The 26,873-nt window shown below is 32.3% G+C and overlaps 2 protein-coding genes across 2 annotated transcripts in view; both read right to left on the reverse strand.

Annotated features, from left to right (window-relative positions):
- Positions 1-22,762, reverse strand: part of ADGRL3 (adhesion G protein-coupled receptor L3) — a 563,380-nt gene extending 540,618 nt beyond the window's left edge. The window contains exons 1-2 of the mRNA XM_082390059.1: positions 20,642-22,762; positions 2,226-2,429 (exon numbers count right to left, since the gene is read on the reverse strand). Coding sequence (XP_082246185.1) covers positions 2,226-2,429; positions 20,642-20,714 — 277 coding nt within the window. The 5' untranslated portion in view covers positions 20,715-22,762. The remainder of the gene's footprint in view (positions 1-2,225; positions 2,430-20,641) is intronic.
- Positions 10,233-26,873, reverse strand: part of LOC309627697 (uncharacterized protein) — a gene marked incomplete at its 5' end in the record, with an annotated part of 301,312 nt that continues 284,671 nt past the window's right edge. Inside the window, one exon of the mRNA XM_082389850.1 lies at positions 10,233-20,862. The remainder of the gene's footprint in view (positions 20,863-26,873) is intronic.

Here is a 26,873-nt window from a genome sequence, read left to right on the forward strand (position 1 = left end):
TAATATTTACTTCGCTTTCTTTATTCTTTCTATAGGGAGCATTTGAAGATGACCTTCGGTTGTTCTCTATCTCACTGATAAAATTACTTTTGCACAAAAGCAACTTTCAAAAAGTATGGCCTCATCATAACAGATTAACATGATTCTGTAGGCTCCTTTTAAATCACATGACATTTACATCAGTCTTCATTTACAAGATCACGTAAAGGTTGCCTTGTACCCTCATTTTTGTCTTTGCCCAAAACAGAATAGAATAAAAATTTCCTATTTGTAAGTTGATAGAAAAATGTGACTTAATCCCATTACTACACTGTAATCTGCCACATACGTGGCAAAAAGTAAAAGCCAGTAAGATAGAAAAATCTTATTAAACTATAAAAGTGGGAGAATGTAAAAATTCAGCCAACATCTTAGTAAAAGTACTATAGAAAAAACTGTTCTAATTGACTGCTATTCTAAATTTTTGTCACAAGGCAGTATTGCCAGCAGGTGTTCATGTGTGTGTGTGTGTTTGTTATAGTTGCTGATTTAAACATTTACAACATCTACTCAAAAATTAAAATTCATTTCTAGATTTCTTCTTCACTAGTACTAGAAACTGATGAACATATATGCATTGGGTAAATTAAATAATATTAATTTCATATTACTATTTTACAATATAAATCAAAAGCCAATATTATGATGAAAACTTTGTGATTGCTGAAGCACATTTTGTGAAAAATATAACTGCACCCAATTTAGAGAATTTCAGGTTTGAAATGGTAATGCAAAGCAAAACAAAAGAAAATGTAGTTCTTAAAGAATGTTTACCATACATTTTCCCTGATTTTTCCAAACACACTGGAGTCAATTCTACATGCTTCTGTAGAAACATATGCACTTACCCACCACCACTGCCCCCCAATCATCACCACTAGGGAAGAAATGTTAATCTGAACTGAAAGATTCTAGGCCACTGATTGAACAATGTGACTGAGTGGACAGAGCCACTGTGAGTGCCAAAGTCACCACATACTTACTCTTTTTATGTGGCTGCAGTAATTGAAGAGTTAGGTTTAAATTTCACAGGTCTCTTAAATCTCAAATTGATCAAAGGGTGATGCATCAACCTTAGTCCCTGAACTAAAACACAGTATTCCAACTTATTTTACCAGGGAGTTCTGTAACGGTGCTTAGAAGATAAGCTCAGCTAATATAGTGGCATTTCATGTTCCTTTGCCAGTATTTCCTATATAATTATTAAATTATGCTATAGGAGAGCTGAGTGTGTTTTGGAACAAGGCTTGATACTCATGGTTCCAACTGCCAAATGCTTCTCAGCCTTTTTCATGCTGCAGGCACAAAGAAAATTACACATATAATATTTATATAATTATATAAATACTTAATAAATAAAAAAATATTATATAATGCTTGTATATTATGTTATGTTATATTATATTATATTATATTACATTATACATATTATATTCCCTGAGGGAAATTAGAGGGATAAGAGTGTCTGAATTGAGTTTGGTGAGTAAAAAGAAAAATTATATTGCCTAAACATTACGTAAAGGTAAAAAATATATATACAAAGTATTGAGTAAAAGAACAGTATTGAATTTTGTGCAAATATTGTATAATATTCCTCACTGGAACTTCAAGGGCTGGATGTCATTCACTGTACTTGCCAGCTGCAGAGATAATATTATAAATAAAGCACTTTCCAACATTTTCATAAGAAAAGTAGGTGGCTTGTGTAAAAATCACTTTTCTATCAGGTTTTATGCTTTAGATGACTATACACAATTCCTAACCAAGATGTTTTCACCATAATCGCCTCAAAAATCTTGGTAGTTTCCACTGATGTGAATTTTATTTCAAACAAGCAGATGATCAGAAATGTTAAAACGTGTCTTTCACAACCATTCACATTTTACAACCATTGACATTGTCACTAAGAGTAATTGTAAACTTCCTGTGATAATGCGAAGATATTTCAAACGCAATCAGAAATTTAAAGTCAAACGTTCTGAGATAGTGATGAGGCTCTAATGCAGAACAAGCATGCGTTGTTCAACAACAGGTCAGGATATCAGCGGGTGCAAACATCAGCCACTATGAGTGGATGCAGAGACTAAGGATATGAGAAGACACATTTGGGCCACTGCCTGAGGCTGAGCCTCCCAGGAGCCCCTGCCCAGCCACCCGCAGCCCTCTTTCCCCACCGCTGGCCGCACCTTGGGCTGAGATCTGAGCTCCTTGGGCACCTGGACCACGAACTCCTCTGGCAGCTCCACGGGGCCCTTGTCCACGATGAGCAGTGGCGCGCTCCGCAGCTGGCTGCTGAAGGAGATGTCTGGGAGGTAGAGCGCCTCCTGGGCTGCGCTCAGCATGTCGCAGTGGAGCAGCAAGGGCTGGATGTCGCTCACTGTGCTTGCCACCTGCGGGGACCGCAGGGCGCACCATCAGACTCCGCTCAGCTCAGGCCGGCCTCAGAGGAGCCCTGCTAGGGGCTATTCCCAGGCTGCTCTCTGCTGCAGGCCATAGGCCCAGGACTCCACCACCCCAGGCCCCACAGACAACCCTGGAGCTGAGGACATTGTGTCTCCTAGTCGCTAGGGTGATACTGACTGCGTAACTCTGTCCTAGTTAATCACGATCTTAAGTAAGCCAAAAACTTTATCCTAATTCCTAACAATGATTAGAAAATTAAATATAATTATTGAAAGCAGAGAAAGCTACCTGAAAAAATATAAAGATTATTTATATTTGTTAAAGATTCACAGCATTCTGTTATAATTTATGGGCACTAATATCTGTATCAATAAAAATACTGGTTATTGAACTAAATATTTACACACGAAAAGCTTGATAAAGTATGGGTGAAGAAAGTTTCAGAGAGGTTTTCTTTTTATTAGTTTCGTTTGTTGTACTGTTACACTTACATGGATTGTTTTATATTTATTTATATGTTTCAGGTCACTTAACCTTTTTGGAAAGATGCTGTATTAAGGTCTGTGATGGACATTAGGGTGAAAAGGATATACATACATTTTTGCCATTTACATACACAGTGATTTTACTGACAAATGGTACATATTACATAAATGAATAAATATGGAAGACCAAGACAATAATGAAAAAATAAAATTGCACACACATGACTATTTTTTAATATTCACAAAACAGTCATACATTATATGATATGAAAAACAGAACGATATAAGTACAGGATTTTGTTTTTTTGGTGAATTGGTACAGATACATATTTCTCTACACTAATTGCAACTAGTGTAATAAATAGGAGTGATAATGAAAATGTTCCTATTAACAGAAAGAAAAAGACTTTACAAGGAAGAAGATTTTGCTTTACATAATTATTTTTAACATATTATAACATCCATATTAAAAACATGATAATAATGCCATAGGACTACCATTCAATAGTCAGGAGAGAAACTAAGAAATTCGATAAAGCAAGAGAATTTTAGATCATCTTTCTAACACTGGAAGTTTATAAAGTAGCGCTACAATTTCTTGATATATAAAATATTTACAAATTAAGAGTGAAAAACATGTTCTCCAAATCACAACAAATGATACAGCTCTTATAGAAAACAAAAATTATATTAAGAAATCTGTCAAACAATCCATCTACAATGAAAAAGTTTAGAATATAACTTGAAGGCATCACCCTTAAACAACATTTTTATTTAAACTCATTATAAAGTGTGTGTACTAAAATATCTAGGCAAGAAGTAACCTGAGTGCTATTTTGATAGTTCATGTGAATGAAAAGGTGTCAAAGAAGGAAACAAGTTTTAAGACCAAAAAAGCTGTGAAAATTAAAATGTCTAAATAATGACCTCCAGTGGCATCTTTTCTGATCTTTTAACTTCCAAAGTATCATTCTCTTTGTTATCCAAAATGACAATGTGACTAATTTTTGATTATTTTTACATGAATATATACAGGTATGTTTTTCCTAACACCTTTTTTACTGCTCTATGGAAGGAAATTAGGAAAAGATTATAAAGCTATTATTTATCTTGCAAGCTTCAGGTATAATAAAGTTGAAAGATTTCACCCTCAGCCAAATTAACATATAAGGACATTCGGGGTGATGGAACATGCATTTACTTGTTCATTCATTCAACAAATATGTTTTGAGTTCCCATTATATGCCAGGTCCTTTTCTAGGCGCTGGAGATTTTGGTGAACAAAACAGATAGCATACCTACTTTAATAAATCACCCATTCTTGTGCGGGAGATGGAGAATAATGCAAATACATAAATAATTTTAACACAATATAGATATGAGTAAACCATAGAAAGTTTAAGTAGGGTAATATGTAAAGGCTACTCTGTTTAGGTTTTTATGGAAGACATATCTATGGGAGTAAAATTTAAACTGAGATCTCAAAATATCGGTAGTTGCTAGTCATACAAAAATCAGGAGTAAAGAGCATTCCAGTCTGCTGCAAAGGCCTCAGGCTGGAACCACCTTGGTCTGATCAAGAAATAGCACAATGGCCAATGAAGCTGTGTGTAGTAGACTGGGAGAAGAGTAATCTGGAATGAGATCAGAGTGGTAAGCAACAGCCAGATCATGGGCTTTGTAAACCAGGGTAAGGCTTTTAGTCTGGGGACAATCAACCATCTGTTTAGGATACTGAATAAAGCTCCTGGGAAAAAAAGACTAGGGCAGGATAGGAAAAAGGACATAGGAATAATGATCTCTACTGAATCAGAGATCAATTATTTCAGGAAAGGTCAATTGCTAGAGTAGGCAGAGAATTATAATTGATTTAAAATGCATATAGAGTGGAATCACCATCAGTTGAAAAATATAATAGTGCCTGCGTTAAATGAAAGAATCTCAGCTTAAACAAGAAACAGACAAAAATGTTTGAACTATAACCGGAAAGCAAAGTCTAGGGACCCAGAAAGAATAGATCTGGATCAAAGAACAAAATAATTCCATGTGGTAAGACTGAGGAAAATAAAAATACCAGGAAGTTAAGTAGACTTTTACTCGTAAATTAAAGGAGATTAGACTCCAAGGTGTTCCATGAAGCTGGATTATCTTATATGTCTATAGATCAGCCTCTCCTTTAAGCTGACCATCTCTATCAAAGGAAACCAGAGTCACCGACCACTGGAAGCAAAAGTGGAGGGGACGTTACACTGCCCACATGGAGAAGGGTTGTTAGATCAGAGCCAAAATCATAATTTTTGTTTTAAAAAATATTGTTTATGTTATACTTAAGGTACTATATAAATTCTGGGGAAATATTTACTCAAGTATAAATATAAATCTAATTTTTCTTCCTGAAGCTATTATAAAAATAAATCTTCAAGATAAACATCACTGTTATAAGTCTGGTATTCCATTAAAAGCATTGAATCTCAAGTCTGGAAAGAATCATTCAACTCACACAATAGATAATAACCCTTAGAGCATCCCTGCTAAAAATCTCCAAGTTTCACACAAGGAGACAGTGATCACAAACTCACTCTGTTCTTGGGCCACCCAATTCCATTTGAAGCAGCAAGTTCTTCCTCATGTTGAAAAAGGTGTGATATCTATACTCTGGCATTCTCCACCCACTTGTCTAAATTTGATACAAATGGGCTATGTGCAAAACCTATCAAGCTACTCCTAGAAGGCATTTGTCTTCAGATATCTGAAGATAGCCTTCACATCCTGAATGTCTCTTTTCTTCTCCAGATTCATAAGGGAAAGGTTTCTTTCAAATTAACTATGAAAAAATGCCCCACAATGTTGTGACATCATCTGTACTTGGAAGGTATCCCCCTTATGCTCCACACCCATCTCTACTTGAGACCACATTTTCAAACTTTGTTGTATGTAATTTTAGGATGTCTCAAAGGTAATTTTGGTTCCAGGGCAGGAAGTAACGATGAGGCCAATACATCTTGTTCTTCTTTCCTTCTATCCTTCTTCAAAGAGAGAAAAACTTCATTCTTAATTTCTTTAAAAATTACATATCTGATTCAGATTTCATTTTTTTAAAAGAGGGACACTAATTTTTTTTAAAATGTGAGTTGCTTTAATCATTAATAATATTAAAAGTTCATCATAAGTAATGTAAATTATCACCATAAATTGTCCACATAACTAATTCATATTCAGATACTTTTACTATTTAAACACTTTGATTCTGCTTTCCTAGTGGGCAAGCATGAAATATAAAAATTAATATTTCACAACCTACTGAAATGATCAAAATATTTCCACTATATTTATGTGTAGTCTCCAAACATCAAAGGCCATCAGAGTATCAAAGTTCCTGAATATTGGCTGTGGGTAAATATGAGGCAAGAAGAAAAGGAAAAATACTGAGCATGTAAGAGGTAAAGTATTCGCGATGGTGGTACCAGAGTTTTCATATTATCTGTGGAGCTTATAATTGAAATAAATATTAAAATATCATATTTCAACAATATATGCCTTCAGAGATCAAAACTGATTTATAATTAATAAAAATACTAAATAAGCATTGTTTCTAACCAATTTCAATTGCTTCTATTTTCTTGTTCACCTTAGGTGAGTAGCGATGTAATTCAATTATTCAGCTTCTTCCTCCAAACATCTATTGATCATAATAGTGAGCCTGGAATCTAGATATAGCAATGGGCTGCAGTACTAAGATATTTCTAAGGAGAGAGAAATGCTTACAACAAGACATCATCAGAGTGTTATTTATCAGAGTTACAGGTGATTTAACATTCATATTCATGAGTCATTCGTCTTTGTGTTTTGCGGTAATAGTTTACCATATCTTTTTAATAATTAGCTAATTATGAGCCTTACAGGGTTTAACTGTACTGTAATGTATGTACTGTAATTATAGCTATGACCCTAACCTACATATTCAATTCTGCCTTTCACTATTATCTCTTGAATACAAAACTTATTCTCTATATGTACCTGCCAAATCCGTTGTTCAAATTATCCTTCTTAACAGGAAATTCTTTCCCCTACTGCTCAGGCTTTCCAAATGACACTCCCAGTATCATGCTTCCCATAATTATTCTAAACTATTCAATATGTACATAATCAGCACCAAATTTCACACTACTTCCCTTCTATTCTCTACTAAAATCTAAAATTTTAAATCTACTTTTAAATTAAAATTTAAATCTTCTAAACATTTAAAATCTTGATATCTTTTTATTTCCAAGATTTAAGCAAATACAATACTGCTTTCCTTAAATCAAACTTTACAAACTTTACTTCTTTTGTTTTCTTCTTTTGTTTCTAGCTCGTTCTTCTATATGCTGTTTTGGTTGGTTTATTTCTAATTTAAATCATAGGTCTACAAAATAAGGCAATTCTCAGTAGGTTATTAAAATGCCTTTGGAAGAAGTCTCCATGAGCTGGTTAAGGAATTTTGATTTGAGTTTCTCTTCTAACAACTATTTGAAATGTCACTGCATCATTAGATTGACGGTTCCAAGTATATTTGTTCATCTTAAAATTACTGATACTACTACCTATGATTCAAGGGATTGTTGTGAGTATTCCCTGAGCTATTGTGTACAAAAGTGTTCCGCTAACTGCAAAGTGCTACATAAATGCTAGAAATTATATTGAAATACTTATAACAACAAATGATTGATTGATACAGAATATCTAATCCAATTCAGTCCCATATCTATAACTATATCTCTCTATCTATCTATGTATAGAGAGAGAGAGGGAGGAAGGGGTGGGAGGAAGCAGGAGGGAAAAGAGAGAGAAAGGGAGACAGACTACTGCTTTCATTTCTTTTCTTATAAGTAAAGGTCATTTTCCAATTCTGCTTCCTTTTGCATACCTGAAAGGCTCTACCTTTCTCCCAGCACCTTCATTTTGGCCATATAAATAAATTACTACTCTCCTGATTTCTCCCTAGAAGTGCGTGTCAACAGCTGCAAAATTCCTTTCTAGGCTGGGTAGTAATCTCTAACAACCATCATAAAAGTTCCAATTCAAGCACCTGACTAAGGATACCACCAAGTAGAAATTACATCATGGAAGTTCTAACCCAGAGAAAAATCTGACATAATTCTGGGTCTTACAAGAAAATGGCTCCGAAGTGATGAATTGTCTATCTATGTATGATGAAGCAACCTTCATAGTATACGTGAATATTATTCAATTTAACTCAACAGACTCCTTCTCTGGGCTGAACTGTTTTATGAAGCATTGGTATGTCCTGTGCGGGCAAGCAATTTTCCCTTCAGACTGGGTTCCTTGCTCTTCTTCTCTACAACAGAGCTGTTACAGTAAAATAAAATATAATACGGCTAAACTTTCACCAGAAGACTGAACAGTCAAGTTATGAAAGCTATATAAGACATCCTGAGACTAGTGAAAGAAGCAAACACTTGTTATGAATAAAGCTAAAGGGAAACTTAATTCCTAGTGTTAACAAACAAAAGAAACAACATTAAAAGATTATTTTTAATTGTCTTTCATGTATGGCATCTTCAATGTTTTTGCCTAGATTGTAATATTGTAATGTAAATATCTCAAACATTTGTTAAAATGAGTAAGCAGAGTAAGATTTTTGCTATTGATGTAAATTTGTAAAAAAAAAAATCAGTTTCTGACAAAAAGACATTATTTTCATTCAAATTAAATAAAATGCCTATTACATATCTTGTTCCTCAGAAAAGTGATAATAGCTTTTTTTTTCAAACTAAAAACACCTGCCTCTTTGTAAACATAATGCAAACAGATTTCAATTCATGATAACAATAGAAAAATTCTGGAATTTATTCTTTGGAAAATACGGATTTTCTCTTAACTTCCCTCCCTCTACTCCCCTCTTAAAGGATATTAAAATTTTAATTGTATAGAAAATGTGCTTTCAGAATGTTGTAAATAATTTCTTTAAAAATCTTTATAACTGTAGTAATGGAGCACTTTTTCTTAATCATGTTGCCAATTGTACTTGACATGTGGGGAAAAAACAGCAAAACCATACATATTTTGACAGAGATCTGTCTCGTTAGCGAGTTCTTTCTCCCCATCCTAAGTTAACCATAACTGGCATCTCTGAAGGTAGTTGAGAAGAATGAAAACTTTTTATGTACTTTTTCTGGTAATAAGAGACTTTTACCCCTCCAACCCTCTTCAACACACATACTAAATGAATGCCTAAATGCTGGTTCACAAGAAAGCTGATATATTAACAGGCTCACAGGTCAAAACGATCGATTATATTATGTTGGTGATATATACATAGAGTGTAATTATTATTGGACACCTACTTTTAAAAATCGGCATAGTGGTTTTCAATCTTTGTGCAGAGGCACGACAACAAGCCTGCCTCTAACAACAGGCTGTAACCCATAAAACATCTGGGCTATCACAGCTCTTCCCACTGGCCTGAGCCATTGTGACTAATATAAAAGGCTTCCTTTTAAGCAAATATGTAGTGTTCCTCGGAGGGAGTATCATACCAGCCTGTTGCTTTGAATTTTATGTATTATCTGTCTGCATTATTAAATCATGTGCCCTTAAGGTCTGCATGGTTTCACCAACTTCACTATCAAAAGGAATTTTTTAAAAAAGGATCATTGCTAAATAGTCACCACCACGTTCATTTGTAACAAGCGCTACAGAAAAGAATAGTCGTAACCTAATTCAGGTAGTGTCTATGCTCACTACTCTCGTAGTATCTCTAACAGCCTGTAGAGAAGAAGTAATGTGTGAAAGCTGTTTTTTCTTTTATAAATATAGAGGGGTTTTTTTCCTCTACGTGGTCTAATCATATCTGGATCTTTTTTCCTCATGTCATCTGTTATTTCTTAATGCAACAACAAAATTAATCGGTTTTGAAGTCATCTGAATCCAAGAAAAAAATGAATCATTGTAAAATGCTATTTTAATTTTGCATATTATTTTATCTTTGTATTTAATAAGCAATGATTTCTCTAATTTAGCTCAATGTATTTATCCCCTTTAACTTCACATTAAACTAATAATATCAAAGTAAGGGTACATCTGTCACTCGTTATTCAATTTCTTCAAACTTGGGAAGAACAGTGAAGACAGGAAATTTGATTGGGCTTATAGTCTAATTAAAAGCAACAGGCTTAACTATGAATAGCTTTTCAACACTCTTTTTTTTTTTGCTGATCTAAGCTTAAGATGTTCATTAGTAACTCATTAAAGACTTAGTTACAGTCCAGTGGGTAAGTCCTGAATATAATGATGGAATGTGTGTACAAATGTGTAGGCTCATAATTAGAGAAACTGTCACATTTGGGGATTAAGAATATACAATGCAGTCTTTGAAAACCACTATGGAAAGTAAGTGACCCAAGATGGTGTTGTATTTTAAATTTTGCTTACTATCCAGGTCATTTGGTTTTTAGTTCTAATTCCTAAAGGTATGTTTTAATGACCACATTTTCCCAGGATTAAATGTGTGAGGCTTTGTGTTAGGGCCTTTCTATACATTATTTTACTTAATCCTCATACTATAACAGAGTAGGCCTAATTACCCCTTTAATAAATAAAGAAACTGTGATTCAAATTGGTTAAGGTCATGTTTCTTGGAAGTAATAGAATTGCAATTAGACTCTGAGGCTTGAAATCTTTCTACTTCATTCAATAGAACCATGCAAATTAGGATTCTAAAGCAGTTTAGATTGAATAATACTCTAAATTTCAGTTTCTGGGCTGCATTTAAGTATTACTTTCTAAATACTGACATCTTCCTTTATTCAGAGTTCCTTGAAACTGTAGGAGCTGTTCACAGTATTAACATTTATAAATCATTATCTTTATTTAGTTTTCTCCTAATCTTTTCTCCCCAAATAGTAATATTTCAGATAAGCTCAATGGGATGAAATAGTGCAAGTATACTAGGATCCTTTCCATATAAAACTTCAGGTCCTTTTCCATTTCTCATCTTTTTCTGTTTGTTTGTTTAAAGATGTGATATGAGTGAGTCCAGAGGACACTAATTAAAATATGTAGATTTGATAGAGAGACACAACAAATTGCCTAAATTTCTTGAGATGAATTAGAAGAGGTATTGAGTTGTTTGTAGAACACATCAGAGAAAACGAGTCTACGGAAATAAAATACTCAATATTTATAATATAATTTGTGCAATGATACAAAAAAAAAAATGTAAAAAAGGGGGATTTCCAGAATCTGGAAGGACAAGAATTCAGACTAGAACAAAAACAGAAACATTTCTGGCCACTACAATTAAAGCTTAATGTTCTTTACCATTTTCTTAAGGAGGCGTAATTGGAAACTAACTAGAAGAACCCAATGAATTACCTTGCTGTTTTGTGTATAATTCAACACTATACAGTTCACATCTCAGAATAAAGTTTCAATCATTGTCAATTACTAGTTTTTGCCATCATAAAATAAAAGCAGATTAATGAACTATTTTTAGGAATCAAATATGTAAGTAAAAGAGGAGATGGAGTGGGGCTAGAAAAGCGATATATGATTTCAAAGTGAATTTAAAATAGATGAGATTTAAGTGGCTAAATCCAGGCAAAAAGCCTCTTTTACAAAATGCAGTCTAAAGAATTCTTAAATCTAAATGTATTCTAACGTTGATAACCTGTGGTCTTTTCTAAAAAAGATATTTAAGAAAGCTTACAAATCAACAATAAAAAATAAAAATTGAGAAATGATTAAATAATATTTCTTCAAGTAAGTAATACAAATGGCCAATGAGTACATGAAAAGAAGCTCAACATTATTCATTAAAGAAATACAAATCAAGATTGGGAGTTTAGGATTGACGTGTACACACTACTGTATTTAAAATAGATAACCAAAAAGGACCTACTATATAGCAAACAAACAAACAAAAATTTTTAATTCCGTTTGTGAAAAAAAAAAAGAAAAAAACTACAATGAGATACTACTTCATCTTGACTAGAATGGCTAAAAGAAAAAAGACAGACAATAACAAGTGCAAGTGAGAATGTGAGAACCCTCATACTGCCATTTGGAATGTATAACTGTGCAACTACTCTGAAATATAGTTTAGCAGTTCCTCAAAATGCTAAATATAGTTATCATGACTCAGCAATTCCATTCCTAGGTGTATACCCAAGAAGTGAAAACATGTCCACACAAAAACTTGTACATGAATTTTCATAACAGCAGCACACAAATTAGCCAAAAAGTAGGAATAATCCAAATTTCCATCAACTAATAAATATAATGTGGTTTATTCATACAATAGATTGTTATTTGGAAACAAAAAAAGAATTAACTACTGATACATGTTATGATATAAATAAATTTTAAAATTATTATGTTAAATGAAAGAAGCAAGTCACAAAAGATAAAAAATTGTATGATTCCATTTATACAAAATGTCTACAATAGGCAAACCCATAGAGACATTGATTAGTGGTTGCCAGGGACTGGGGAGAAGGGGAAACTGGGTATGACTATTAATGGGTACAGAATTTCTTTCTGGAGGACTGATAACATTCTAAAATTGATTCAGTGATGGGTGCACAACTATGCATACACTAAAATCCACTGAACTAAACACTTTAAGTGGGTAAATTTTATGGTATGTGAAATATAAATCAATAAAGATATTTTTAAATCCCCATTTATACATTAAAAAAGATAGTGGTGCATCAGATCTAGTTTTTTTAAAAACTACATGGCATCTTTTATAAATATTTTCTTCTTCCTTTATCACAAGAGGACTATGCTTTTCTGACTCATTTATAGATGTGGCTATGAGGAAGAGTTTTAATTAATGAAAATGGAAGCAAAAGTAAAGTGCACTATTTCCAAGCATATCCATAAAAACTTTCCATTGGAATCTTCCCAACGCTTGTTCTTCCTTCCTGTAGACAGGAATGGCAATGAGCCTCAGAAAGATTTTGGAACCCTTGTTCCAAAATCAGACTGGGTCTCTGAATAACTGTGAGAACAAGAGAAGGGCATCCTCCCAGCCCCTACCACATACACACACACACACACACACACACACACACACACACACACACACACACACACACACACATCCAACCAGAAACACTTACCTGCCTTGGAATGCTTGGTAAACAAGAAAATATTCTCTAGAATCCATTATTCATTTTGGAATCTACTGTGACTACAGCCGAAGTTTATCCTATCTATTACATTGTTCAAGAATGGAAATTAAAGTAGGTAACTCAAATTTCTTTCTCCAGAAATTTCATAATATATAATTGGAAACACACACACACACACATACACACACACACTTGATTTGATCCCTATTTGACTATTTCTTGTCTTAGACATTTGATTTTCTGAGGACTCATTCCTATCAAATTACACCACAAACATACAGAGTGCAGTAATGTTTCAGGGATCTCTTTTACAATTGATCAATTTGCCTAATTTTGAGACTTTATCTTAATTACTGTACTTTCATAATATATATATTTATGTTCAATTTATGTCATCCTATTACTCTTTTCATTTCATATTAACATTTGTTTAATATTCTATATATATATATATTTTTAGAATAATTTTGTTGAATTTCTACATAGAAAAGCTCACATCAGTACTCTGAATGCAGTGTGTGAACATATATATAGATTAACTTGGAAATAACTTACAATTTTGCTATTCCTAGTCTTTTCATCTAGGAACATAGTATATTGCATGTCTTCTTTTATAACTCCCAGTAAGTTTCACATTTTCCTTCTCATAGGTTCCATGTAGTTCCTGCTATGATACTTCCTAAGTAACTCAGGCATTTCATTGCTGTTTTGATGGAATCATATATGTATGTTTGAATCATACACCTGAAATCAGTACTCCCATTAATTCTGGGAAAGTTATTATTTCTTGAATTTTCTGACTACATCATTATACTCCTACAAATAATAATTATATCTTAATATTTGAATATTTACTCTTCTTATTTATATTTTGTTCATTATTATAGTAGCCAAAATTTGTGGAATTGTTTTAAACAAACTGTCATGATAACAAGCAAGGCTGTATTGATCATTTACTACCATTCATTTTAGATAGTATTAATTATTAAGTTATTAATTATCAATTATTAATTATTAAATAATTATTAATTAACCTAAAAATGAATCATTCTTTTACTTTCCATATCTCAAGAGATTTTCTTCTAGGCGTACTAAGATGCAGTCAAATTTTATATACAACCGTGTTCCATTTTACTGCTTTTTGTAATGGTAATGTATCAATGACCTTCAATGCTGAGCCCTCAACATATGGTTAAACAATGGTTCATTCATATGACACGTTATCATAATTTTTTGAAACTTTAATGAGATGCTAGAAATGTCTGAATTTTAAGGTTAAGTCAAAATTAAATATATAACTTTTATTTCTAGCATTATTCCAATTTTTTAAAAAATGTGCATACACATAACTGCAAAAAAAATCTAACAAGCATTAATATTAATTATACCACTGGGTCATGGGATTATTGGATTTTTTCTTTCTGATCTAAATTTGTATGAGGAGAATTACTTTGACAATAAAGTAGGAGACACTGGTAATGCCAAACAAAAATACATGAGACTATGTTCTTGTGCTCTGTCAGTAAGCTACAACCTTGACTTCTGGACAGTCAAATCACCACAAACTATAGTATGTGTAGATGAAATAAACACTGGAAGCTTATCAAATGTCACTGTGAGAATCTATTTTTGTACAAAAATGTCTATCTATTACTTTTGTAAGTACAACTAGCATATTTCTCTTGCAAATCCCTAGCTAGCCTAGCTTATTTTATCAAATCCTTCATATATAATTTTTCTGATAGGAATACAATTTTCTTTATTAAAAGAAACTAATTCTGCCATGATGGTAATATAGGGCAAATATAGATTCAAATAAAACAAAAATGTAAGTATTAAAATGTAAATAGTTTATTTTCGATTTATCAATTAAAAACATGAAATAGAGAATATATTAACCGTATGTTTCAATAGGGCCTTATTCTAAGTTGTCGAGTTAAAACAGATCACAATATAATATATAGTGTCTGATTTGCATGACAAATCAATGAGACTCTTTCCTATTGCATTTCAATTTTTTAATTGGTCATTAAGTAATCATTTCCCAATCAGAACGGAGGAAATAAATGTATGAAAAATGCACTATGGCTATTTATATTAAATTATAAATATAAGAGAACTATTCTTACATTGAGAATGAAAGTAAATAGCAATGCAAAGAAGAGGAAAACAGATAATCAGTTATTTATATATTATATATCAAAATACTTTGAAATTCATTCAACATCAAGTGTATGATGACCATCCTAGTGCAGTCACAGTCTACCCCAAAGCCAAGAAATACAAAAAAAACATGACCCTAAACCCCCCAAATAGTCACAGTACATAAAATCCGAAAATAAAAAATGTTATTTTATTCTCAAGGTATACCCGTGTTACTCATAGAGTATCACTACAATAAAATTCACATATAACATGTTTTGCAAGTGCAAAGGCAAAATAAAACTATTTTCCAATTGCCAACCTGCATACCGAATGTGTAGGGAAGGCTCCTAAACACATTCTTACAAAGGAAAGCTGTCAGGCATGCATATTTGTAGTAAATATTGTGATGTTAGAGACTGCACAGCTAACTTTCGAAATATATATTTTGAATTTCAGTACCGAGTGGCTAATGTAGATGGTGTTGGATGTGTTCGCAGTAACATCATATAACATGATAATGACAAAGATTTTTCTGTATAACATATTTGACCATAAAAACAGTGATATTACTGCAAGTATTACAAATTGCCTAGGCTGGCAGACATTATAAACATTTAAAGGATGATTAATTTCTAACACTAACAAAGTTAAGCAGAGCTTAGAAGTCAACCTGTCTTTTTCACAATTAATAAAACATGACTTCATAAAAAAATTATATGGTAATATGTTGTGTTATAAAATGTAATTTTGTACTTTCTCAAGCTTTACATTTTATTAGAGGTTAAAAAATACTTTAAATTATTATTTTAAATCATTGACACATTAAATACTATTATAACTATAAAAATAGTTAATAATAAAATGCAAATTACATAAAAACATATAGTATGAAATATATATGCGTTCGATCACTGTTTTGTCCCTGCTAAGAACTGTTTATAATAATTAACTTCTTGAAATAATAAAGAGCAGGTTTGCCTGTAAAGTCCATTAATATATAAATATACATTCAACTTTAATGACAAAAAAATAGACTTGCAGAAAAAAGTACACATATGGTGGTCACAGAAGAATTTTTTTAAATTCTACTTTTTTCTGCAAAGGTACCATAAAAAATATTGTTCCCTTTAGCACACAGTAAGCTCCAAGGATACTGTTTTCTATCTTTTTAATTGTGACAGTTTCTAAACACAGTTTAATTAAGATGAGATGCAGTTAAAATATTTGAGCACCCCAATCACCTTCTCAACTCCCAACACACTGTGGCTTGGGTGACATCCCCCCCAGAACCAGATCTCCTAGTCCAGGTCCTACACTGAAGCATATTGCTTTACTGCCAATAAGGATGAGTCCCAGGTGCCCATGTTATCACTTGATTTTTGTTCTCCGATTCCCCCTTTTTCTCTTGCTCCCAACAACATCAATAGAACAAAAAAAACTTTTATCTTCATGCAACACTACATTAGTTAACAGAAAAGAACTGGCCATCTGCTTTAGCTCTTTCTCTTTACTTCTGCCAGGTCTCATTGCATTATAGATAAGGATTTTATGGCTGTACAAGAAGGGGGCACAGTCATGGTAAACAGAAAAAGAGAAATACAGAGGTACACAGAGACATAAAATATGGACAGATAAACACAGAACTAGAGACATTTCTTAATTTTAAAATTGTGTGTGTATATATATATATATATATATACACAATGTGCATATACTAATTAATTTTGTTTTCCTATAAAAACACTGGCCAGACTTTCTAGGATGATGTGGGAGATTATTCAACTAATGTAAACATTATTCAGAATTAATTCTTCAGCTTAGTTTCTAATTTTACCCATGTAGAAATCATGCAAAAAATGTTTCTCTGACAATTATATACTACCAATTATATACTACTACCACTGACAATTGACAATTATATACTATATTATTATATACTGACAATTATATACTAAGCCTTTATATATATATATACACATATATATATCAGTTTGATAATAATTTTGTTTAGATACTAGTATTAAAATTTTCTGGCAAAACTTAAATGCTGAGGTCCAAGTAGCAAAAGATTTCAATTATCAGGGTAAGAATAATGATAATTACGCATTTTCCTTATGTAATGCTGAGAGGTTTAGTTCTATTTCAAGGTAGTTAGGGGTAGGAAAATAAAATATAAAGATTTATTGAATGCCAAGCACTATGTTAGAAATATTCACATATCATCCCATCCATTTCTTAAAATAACCGCACATGGAGTAAGTGTTCATTCTTGCGGATGAGAAGTAGATTTACAAATGTTTAAGTTACTGTAAGCTTGAGGGAAAAATTAAGAATCTTTTGTTCACTACCTTACCTTTAGCAACTAGCACAGTTTTCTGGCTATGATAAATGACACTTGTTAACTAGTTTACCAGGTAACAGTGTTACAGTGCTTGTAAGCAGTAGAGCTGAAATTTTATCTCAGATCTGTTAGACTTCAAATCCCAGTCTGCCTGTGCCCAGAACATGGAAGAAGCAGGTAATCTACCTTTCTGCCTTATCTGCTCCCAAAGGACCAGGAGAGTTGAGGTGGGATTTTTTCTGTAGGGAAGAATGGCCTTGATAGTAACTGATTATCTACTGGCCTTAAGACCAGAGCTTAAGAAGCTAAGTCCTTTGTTTTAAAACCTCTCTGGGTCTCATGTGCAACCTTAGTCAAGTTCTTTTGCCACTTGCTACCTTAATGATTTTACTATAAGAAGTTAATGATAATGATGATAATAATAAACATTCAACCCATGAGAATGTTGTGATAATTAATTGTACCAATACCTCTAAATTTTATGGCTACAGAATTTATAGTCATCATTATTATTTACTCTGGAGAAAAGGCCAGCAATTCGGGTAATACCCAGAAAAGTTAATTCTCTATGGTCTCAAGGACAAATGAAGCTAGGCATCTCAACAGCAGTAGGCAAAGAGACGCTATCAGGGGATGTTTTGGAAACAAGAGTACTTCTATAACTGAGACATCCACTTTACCTCAGTCCTCTAAGGTTTTGAGCTATATGGTATTCCTTTAAGCCAGGACTGGGACGCTATGCTATATGGGACTCTAAAAATGCCTATCCTATTAGATTTCAGCACTGATCAAAGGCACATACACTCCTCTGTTTATGAGCATGATGGATTCCAAAAGGCTGCTCAAGTGAAGCCCTTTATTTACAAGCCCGAAGTGGTATCACAAACACAAAGGCAATGGAGAAAGCCTCCTATGGAAGGCAGACAAAACTGATTTGCATTTTCTCTGGTGTGAAGTTTTAAAATACTTACACAAGGTAATAAGAATAAAGTTTATAAGTGGAATGCTTCTATATTGTTCATCCTGATATGGTTCAAAGTCAAGATAATATAAAGTAGTTCACATACAATGGAAAGAATTACTTTAGTTTTTAGCCAAAATGTTTTATATTTTTTATATACCAGGCTCAATATTCTCTGTGCCCTATTAGGAGTTTTTAAATACTTCTCGGGGCTGCTTGGAGAGATTGTGTGTGTGTGTGTGTGTTTGTGATGTGTGTTCAGTACAGGCCTTAACTCAAGACCTATGATCTAAGGCTCAGCCATGTTTGGGGCCCACTGAAATACACAGTAGGTGTCAGTTTTTGGAGACCAGAAATTTCACCTCTGAAAAGGGAGTCTTTCTTACAATATCTATTTCTGCTATTTTTAACCTACCTTGCTCTAACAGTGCAATTTTAGACTGACTTTTTAAACTTGACTTGTACATAGAGTTTTGTTTTGTTTTGTTTTTTTCTGAATATCAACATCAAATGAAAAAGCTCTCAGGGTTAGCTAATTCCTAGTTGTTACCATTTACTGGAACAAAAATAAACTGGAGGGGCAGATAGTATGATAAAGGATATTAATGTGTTCAGTCACTTAATATCTGTCATGCACTGTGCTAGATTCTTTACATATGCTATTTATTTAATCTTCAAAGTAACCTTATGACTGAGGTGTTTTTATAACATCTAAAAGCCTAATTAGAATCATCTTTAGATATACAGATAATCAGAAAAGCACTTGTTTAAAGCTGTATAATTCTTATACTGTCCCTTATCACAAAATGTTATATGTGCCTCAGTATGTAAGTGCTACATCAGTATAAGAATTAAGGAAAAAATTTGAAATATTTGACAAATTTACATTGTTTAAAAGTAGATGGTTGTATAATTTTACTTTCGTTTTTTAAAAAAACACTATCATATAGTGATTCGTTTGAAATAAAGGTGTTAAATCAGGGGAACTTTAGGGAAAATGTCGAGAGAAGTGATCATATCCAGTTCTTATACTGACAGCAGAATGCAGAATTCACGTTGAAACTTATGAATATGAGCCAAATTCGGATTCACATCACTGACGAACTACAATAGATTCCTGTAGTCAGTTAAAAACCAAAAGTAAGCTGAAGAGGCTAAAAATGCATTTCAGCTGCTTGCTAAACTATAATATTCTGAGACCTTCTAAGCAGTGGCAAATACAGCTGTGTCCCTTTTTCTTTGTTCTAATTACCATTAATGTATGAGATAGTGACTATATTATGCCATTTTCATCTTAGTGCAAAACCAATGATAATTAGTAGAAAACTTTAAATTGTGAAAAAGGAACATATATATAGACTTTAATTTGCCAATTTTTAGAGAGATCCCGTGAATATTGTACTAAGTGGTACAGAATTTGTCTTGCTTATTTATTGAATAATTATATGTTTTATAAAACTTGCAAAGGGAGATCATTTCTTAACTATCATACTCATGTTATAAATACCAAGCTGTCTAAATGAACAAAGAACACAGTCTTTTATGAGTATATTACATGTTTCAAGAAAAATACCTTTTTGCATATGTTGATATCATTTTGATGTTGTTGGTTTTTTTCCTTTTTTTGCTTTGAAAGGGATGTGAGAATTTTGCTTTAATGAGAGGTTTAATTTTTATTCTGTTTGTTAAAGATTGAGGAGAGTAGTAAACACTCAGAAACAAATGATTACTTGGTTCAGGAAAGTAGATTTTTGGAGTGTTTTCTTTCAAATGTGCATACTTACTGTATTAAAAGTTATTTTACCTACAAAAATATGTAAATAAAAATAATTCACAATAAATGATATAGTTAATAATTCAGATGATATTCCTTAAGTGTGGTAAAACAAAGAATAAAACATGCATTATTTTTTTTAAAAACTTTGGTTAGATATACATTTTAAATGGTATTTTAAGAAATCAAACTCGAAATCCTATTTATTGCAGCTTAAGGTACATTACTTACTGCTATTAATATATGATAGGCAAAAGCTGCAAAATCATAGAGCAAAAATTTAGAAGAAAGGGTCTAGTGTAAACAACTAAGACAACATTAAGCATCACACAAAAATATAATTAAAGGTCTTACCATGAACTATCGGTGCTAAGAGCATCATGAAGACTAGTAGCTGTGATGGCCACATGGTCGTGTTCTCAGGCATGAGAGTGCCTCAAGAGTGACTGTTCCAAACTTGAAACAAAATAAGTGTCTTTCTGATTCTTCTGTAGTCCAAGACCGATGATTAAAAAAAAAAAGCTCAAAAGGAAATATTCTTCAAAACAGAAACACCAATATCCCAAATCTGAATCCTGCAAATAAGAAAAAAAAAGGGTTATCAAATATAGGTTTTCTCATTTCCTTGAAAATTTCCTTCCTGAATATAACATCTGTATACTGTCTCCCTTCTTCATTTTAATACATGCATCATGTATAAAAATAAGGAAGTAACCTAAGGTACATTATTTATGCATGTATTAGCACAGTGTTTACTTCCCAGGCCCCAAACGGACTGAAACAAATAATTCAGTCTCGCTGGACAAAGCAGTATAAATATACTATACTCATTTGTATAATAATTAATGATTAGTTTGTATAATTTGTTAATGTGTTTAAACAGATTTGGTACTTAACTCTGTGTAAACACTTTCCACAAATATAATTTTTGCTAGTAATAGAAAAGTAAAAAAAAAAAAGAAATCATTCATTACCATTACTGTGTGTTTAAACAAAGAAAGTTAAATGCATGAGTCTTACTTTCATTCCAGGCTCTAATAATCATTCAGAAATCATTCCACATATTAACTATATTACTTTTCTAAATATTTTTATAATTAAATCTGTGAAAATTATAGATTTATGTTAATTAATTATGCTCAATCATAATCAATTCATTCAACAGAAGTTTATTGAGTGTCCGCTGAAATACAAAGCACTGTGCTAGGAACATAGAATAGAATACTGAGTAAAACAGGCAACCTATCCTCCAGGATCTTACAACTTAAAATAAGGAATCTGGCTTAGAAGTGTTAAGTGAATATGGAAGACATTAAAAACTGTTAGCACTGTAAAGTTATTTTACTGAACCAAACTGATATAGCTGCCCCCTCTTTAAAGTTTGCACAGACTTATCTTAGGAAGTGAAAATACTAAAGGAACGTGACCCAAATTTTGAAGATGTTTATCACAGTGAGCATTTTTAAAACTGATCAAATGCAAACTGGATCCTACTTTTCTTTCCTTCTTTCCTTCTCTCTCTCTCTCTCTTTCTATTTTCTATTCAAATGAATGGTATACATTTAAAATCATTTCACATTTTGAGTATAAGTTTAAAATTTTTCTGGAAAGGAATATTCAAAATAGAGATAGTTTACTGAGGATTGTATTAAGCCTCATTCTACCAAAACACATTCCAAAGTATTTTTGAAGTACTTGTCTTCATTATAAGGCAAAATCACGCAGATTTATCTGAATCTCTGGCACCACTATTCATAGCATGGTAATTAAGAGCACAGATTCTGAAGAAAGACAACCCAATTTCAATTACTAGCTCTACTAGTACTAAGACCTTGGGCAAGTCATTTAAGCCCTCGGTTCCTTGGTTTCCTATCTGCTAATGGTGGGGGAGTAATATTAATTCATATGGTTATATGAACATTAAATAAGCTAAAAATCATCATTTTAGTTATATACAATACATAAAAATATGTATTGCTCAGAACAGTGTCTAGTATGTAATAAGTGCTATATATCTTAACAGTTATTACACATCTCATTACTTTTCAGTTTTATCCTACTCATACTTTTTAATGTGGTTGTGAAAGAAGCAAGACCATTTGATAAATCAAGCCAAAAATATTTATTGAGTCACTATTGTACAGACAGGCTCGGAGAACGCTAAATCTGGAAATAACAGATATAATAATTTTCTTTATAAACTCACAGACATTATAGAAAAATGAAGCTCATAATAAACACTCTCATAACATTTTAATTTTACAAATAGAGAAAGCATTGACAACAAAAAAATGTGGCTGAGATAAAATAAATTATGTAAAAAGGAATCATGCTTAACATTTTTCTTTTGTTTTCCTTATCCACACTCTGACTTACAAGAAAACATTTAGAACTTTTCCTTAATTACCATAAGTGCCATAAGTGTTTAACTTTTTCTGAAAATAAATTTGAAAGCAGGTGCTAATTTAAAATTGCATTCTTTTACATGCATGTAATAATTAATGGATACTTAAAGGAGGATACTTAAATTGACTGATGCATCAACAAGTAAACAATTACCCCCTCACATTCAGTTATTGTCTTTTTTTCCCCTCTATAACTACGTCAACAAGAGATATGTATATACACACAGACATGTATACACAAACACCTACACACATATACGTAAGATAAATATATACAGTACTGTTTTGCAACTGAAAAAAAAAATTGAGGGCAGCCATCTAGGTGAGTTATTTATACATTATTTCAAAAATATATACTAAATATCTACCATGGTGGATATTATTGAGATCACAAATAAAGTAGAACAATTTTTCTCACAACTCCCACTGTAATGGAAAAGACGTAGTAAATGAAGTCTCAACATAAAGAGAAGAAGTAACATTTTATAGTTCCTATCATATTCCAATCAATGTTCTAGATATTATACAATTATATGATTTAATTCTCCATACAAATCTATCAGGTAGATAATACTGTCTCATGTCGACTGAGAAGTAAAATCAGACAATGTTACTCAGCAAGAATTTCATACCAAATGTCTGACTCCAACATCAGTGCTCTTTCCTCTCTCTATGGTAGAATAAACAAGAAGATGTATGAGCATAACCAGGGGTAGTAATTGTGCAAAGGAAGGGGGACAATGTAGCAAGTTTCCAAGGAAGACTTAGGCCTTGCTTAAATGTGTTACCCAATTGTGACAAGTAGAGAAAAAGGGAACAGCATGGATATGTGAGGTAGAAGTGGAGGGACAAAGAGAAAGGAGAAGAAGGACATGTTTAAGAAGGAAACCAGCCTAATTATAACACTGTACCTTTTGGAGGAGCCGGAAAATTATTTCCATAGTGAAGTATGAGTATTGCAATTGTTAAGTCTAGCTTTAGTGAAAACCAGAATAGTTTATTTCATATGACATAGTATATTGTCACCTTGATGAAGCAATGAGAGAGTTACTTTACAGAAAGGATAAGAAAGTGTTATCTATTATTTATAATAATGGCTTATTTTAAGATATCACAGCAGGGCATAAAGCCACGTCTACTAAATTATTTTGCATTTGATTTGAGCATAAGAATTTGTTTTCATGATTACTCTGTAAACAGAGGTGGGGAAAGGAATTTAGATGAATAGAAGATATTACTTGAGGAGGGTAATATGTTTTCACACCCTAGCCTCACCACCCATGGACCTCTCACCCACAGCCCCACAATAATGTGCTAAATTGGGCATATATATAATAAAATTGCAATAAGTAAACTATATAAATTTTAATAGATAATGTTCCAGACAAGTATGCTTATAATCTACAGAAAGATAAATTACCACTCTTTAAATACTAACTTTTAAAAAAACAAAAAAGAAAGAAAACTTTCTGGGATGATTTTTTTTTTCCAATTTATGTGTTGTCATTAACTTAACCAAACCAGTTTTCATATAAAAGGGATTTTCACTCAAGTCATTTCTGAAACATAGCTCTTCAAAAACACATAGAGAAGAAAAACCAAGAAAAGACATTAGGGACTCATTAAGTCATATATAGACAAAATAATTACTCATAAAAAAGATTTACTAATGATAAAAAGCATTTGAAAAGTCAATTTCAACATGTATTTCCATCTCCAGTGAAATTTCTTTAGCCTTTTCTATGTACAAAGCTCTGTGTTAACACTATGGGTCAAATAAGGAGAGTGTGTCTACAAGTCTCTGATCACCGTTTTAAAACAACTTGCAGTAAAATAGGAATGCTAGAAGGTATACTCACCAGTAATTAAAGCTGTGCAAAATGTGATATGTGTTATGTGAGATAATCTAGAAACACACACACACACAAAAACTGCCAGATTTTCTTTTGTATGTAACAGCAAGGGACTTAAAAGCATGCAAACTGAATATTCTGGTGCTAGGCAAGTTTACAAACCTCTCTGAATCTCAGTTTCTTCAACTACAAAAGATAAAACAATATTCACCTTGTAGGTTGGTTGAGAAGATTAGCAGTAGCATAAATTATTGTCTGATGCAGAGATGTCGTGTCATCGTGCATGTCTGTCAGTGCATGTCTGTCATTCGCCAATTCCTTTGTTTCCTTAATTCTTTCAAAACTGAGGAAGAGACCACATGCCCAACTCCCATACCTTTCACTTACATGTTTAGGAAACTAATAACACACTCTCCTTGAGAGAGATGCACACTCAAAAATTCTATGGCTGAATGGTGGCTACTAAAACAATGTGACATTTTATTTTTAAAAAAAGGATTTTCAGTATGCTTGTCTTGTCTGAAATATACTTTGTTACTTAGGCTACTAATTTCCAGTAACAAATCAACACATAAAAGGCTTTAAAAATTATTATTGAAAGCAGTGTTTCTAACTTTTACCATAGATTATCACAATATGGTAGTTTTGCCTGTTACCCTATCTAAAACTTGGAAGGTATATATTTCTAATGCAGACTTTGATTAGGTAAGTGAAGTTTATATGTCTTCCAACAAAGCTACCTAACTTCACTACACTTCACAATATTCAAAATTAAAAAGTGAGGTTGATTAAAAGTGTCCTAATTTATATCATTAATATTTAAGATTATAATTATGTAACTGTGTGATATGACTCATGTTCCACTAAATATTTCTTTTAAATCACATTTGTAGACTAAAAATAGTCTACAAATGCTTTATGTAAATAAAGTCTTTCCTCATAAACTGCATGGAAAATTCCTTATTTTTTACATTTAGACTAAATTTTATTCATATCTAGCACAATTAAACTCTGAAACTATTTGAATTTTTTTCGTTATTGCTGAAACAAAAGTTCTTCTAAACTTAAGACATTGATTTTACTTTGAGGAAACTGGCATCTTAAATTCTGATGTCATAACTTTTTTCCCATTTAATTTTTTCATGTATTCTTCTTCTCAAATCATATTTGAAAGCTATTTTTACTTTATATTAGCTTTCTTTCTACCCTCTAAATAAAGATTAGGATTAGAATCTGAATGTCACTCATCTTGGAATTGTTACTTCTATTTTAGCTACTCTTAATCACATATGCATAACTTACTCTCAATCTTTTCCCAAATTAAATTGCATGTTATAATTATACCTTTCCCCTCATAATAGCCTAGAAAAGACACTATAATATCTTCTTTATAATAATTTTACATCTCCCCACCTATTAAATGTTCACTTATTACAAATTCTGCTAACTACAAATTTTACCCCATATCAACTTTACAAATTTTTATTAATCTACATTTCGTGTATTTACATGTTTTGTCATTTAAGTCTTTTTAGAGCTTGATTGTTTTTGCATGTTTGGCATGTACTTTCTCAATATTTTGACTCTGAAAACTGAAGCACTGCAATTAGGTTCAAGGATCTTTCCTTTCTTTCAATATTTACGGAGTCAAAGAACTTTATATTAAATAACAATTAAAAAGTATTTAACTATGGAGTCTGATAACAATACGGAGCTGAATGTTCGAGCAGTGAATCCTTTTTTAAATAGCACTAGATCCCTTTGGAGATTCGTAGAAAACAAATTCTCCATCATCTTGTTTAATATGTTCAAGAAATATTAAATTTGATCAACCCACATGTTTTTTTCATCACTGTGTTCCAAGAGATCATCACTGAATACAAACAATGTAAACTGTGGTCATAGGAGATGTGTGAGATATATATGGCATGATTCTTGCATTAAAGAAGGAAGAGGAGAAAAGGAGTAGCAGGAGGACAATAATGGGACAGAAAAGAAGAGGAGAAGAGACAATGCAAAAAATTAAAAATAATAAAATTTAAATCCAAATATGATAAAGAAGGGAGTTAAAAAAATAAAGGAGATAACATAGCTTGGAAGGTCTGGAAGACCTGCAAGAAGAGAATGATACTTGTGCTAGGATATGAATAGATGAAATTTCACTAAACAGTGGTTGGAGAAGGATTATTCTAAGTTAAGCGTTGTTATGAAAAAAGTTAAGAGCAGGAAAAAGAAACAGCATATTACAGAACTGCAAGTTATCTGGTATGTCAGGTCTACTGGGCAAGTAAGGAACAAGAGAAAATCATATAGACAATGCATTTGGGT

Source organism: Balaenoptera borealis (assembly GCF_965194805.1).
Source record: "Balaenoptera borealis genome assembly, chromosome: 4".
NCBI lineage: Eukaryota > Metazoa > Chordata > Mammalia > Artiodactyla > Balaenopteridae > Balaenoptera > Balaenoptera borealis.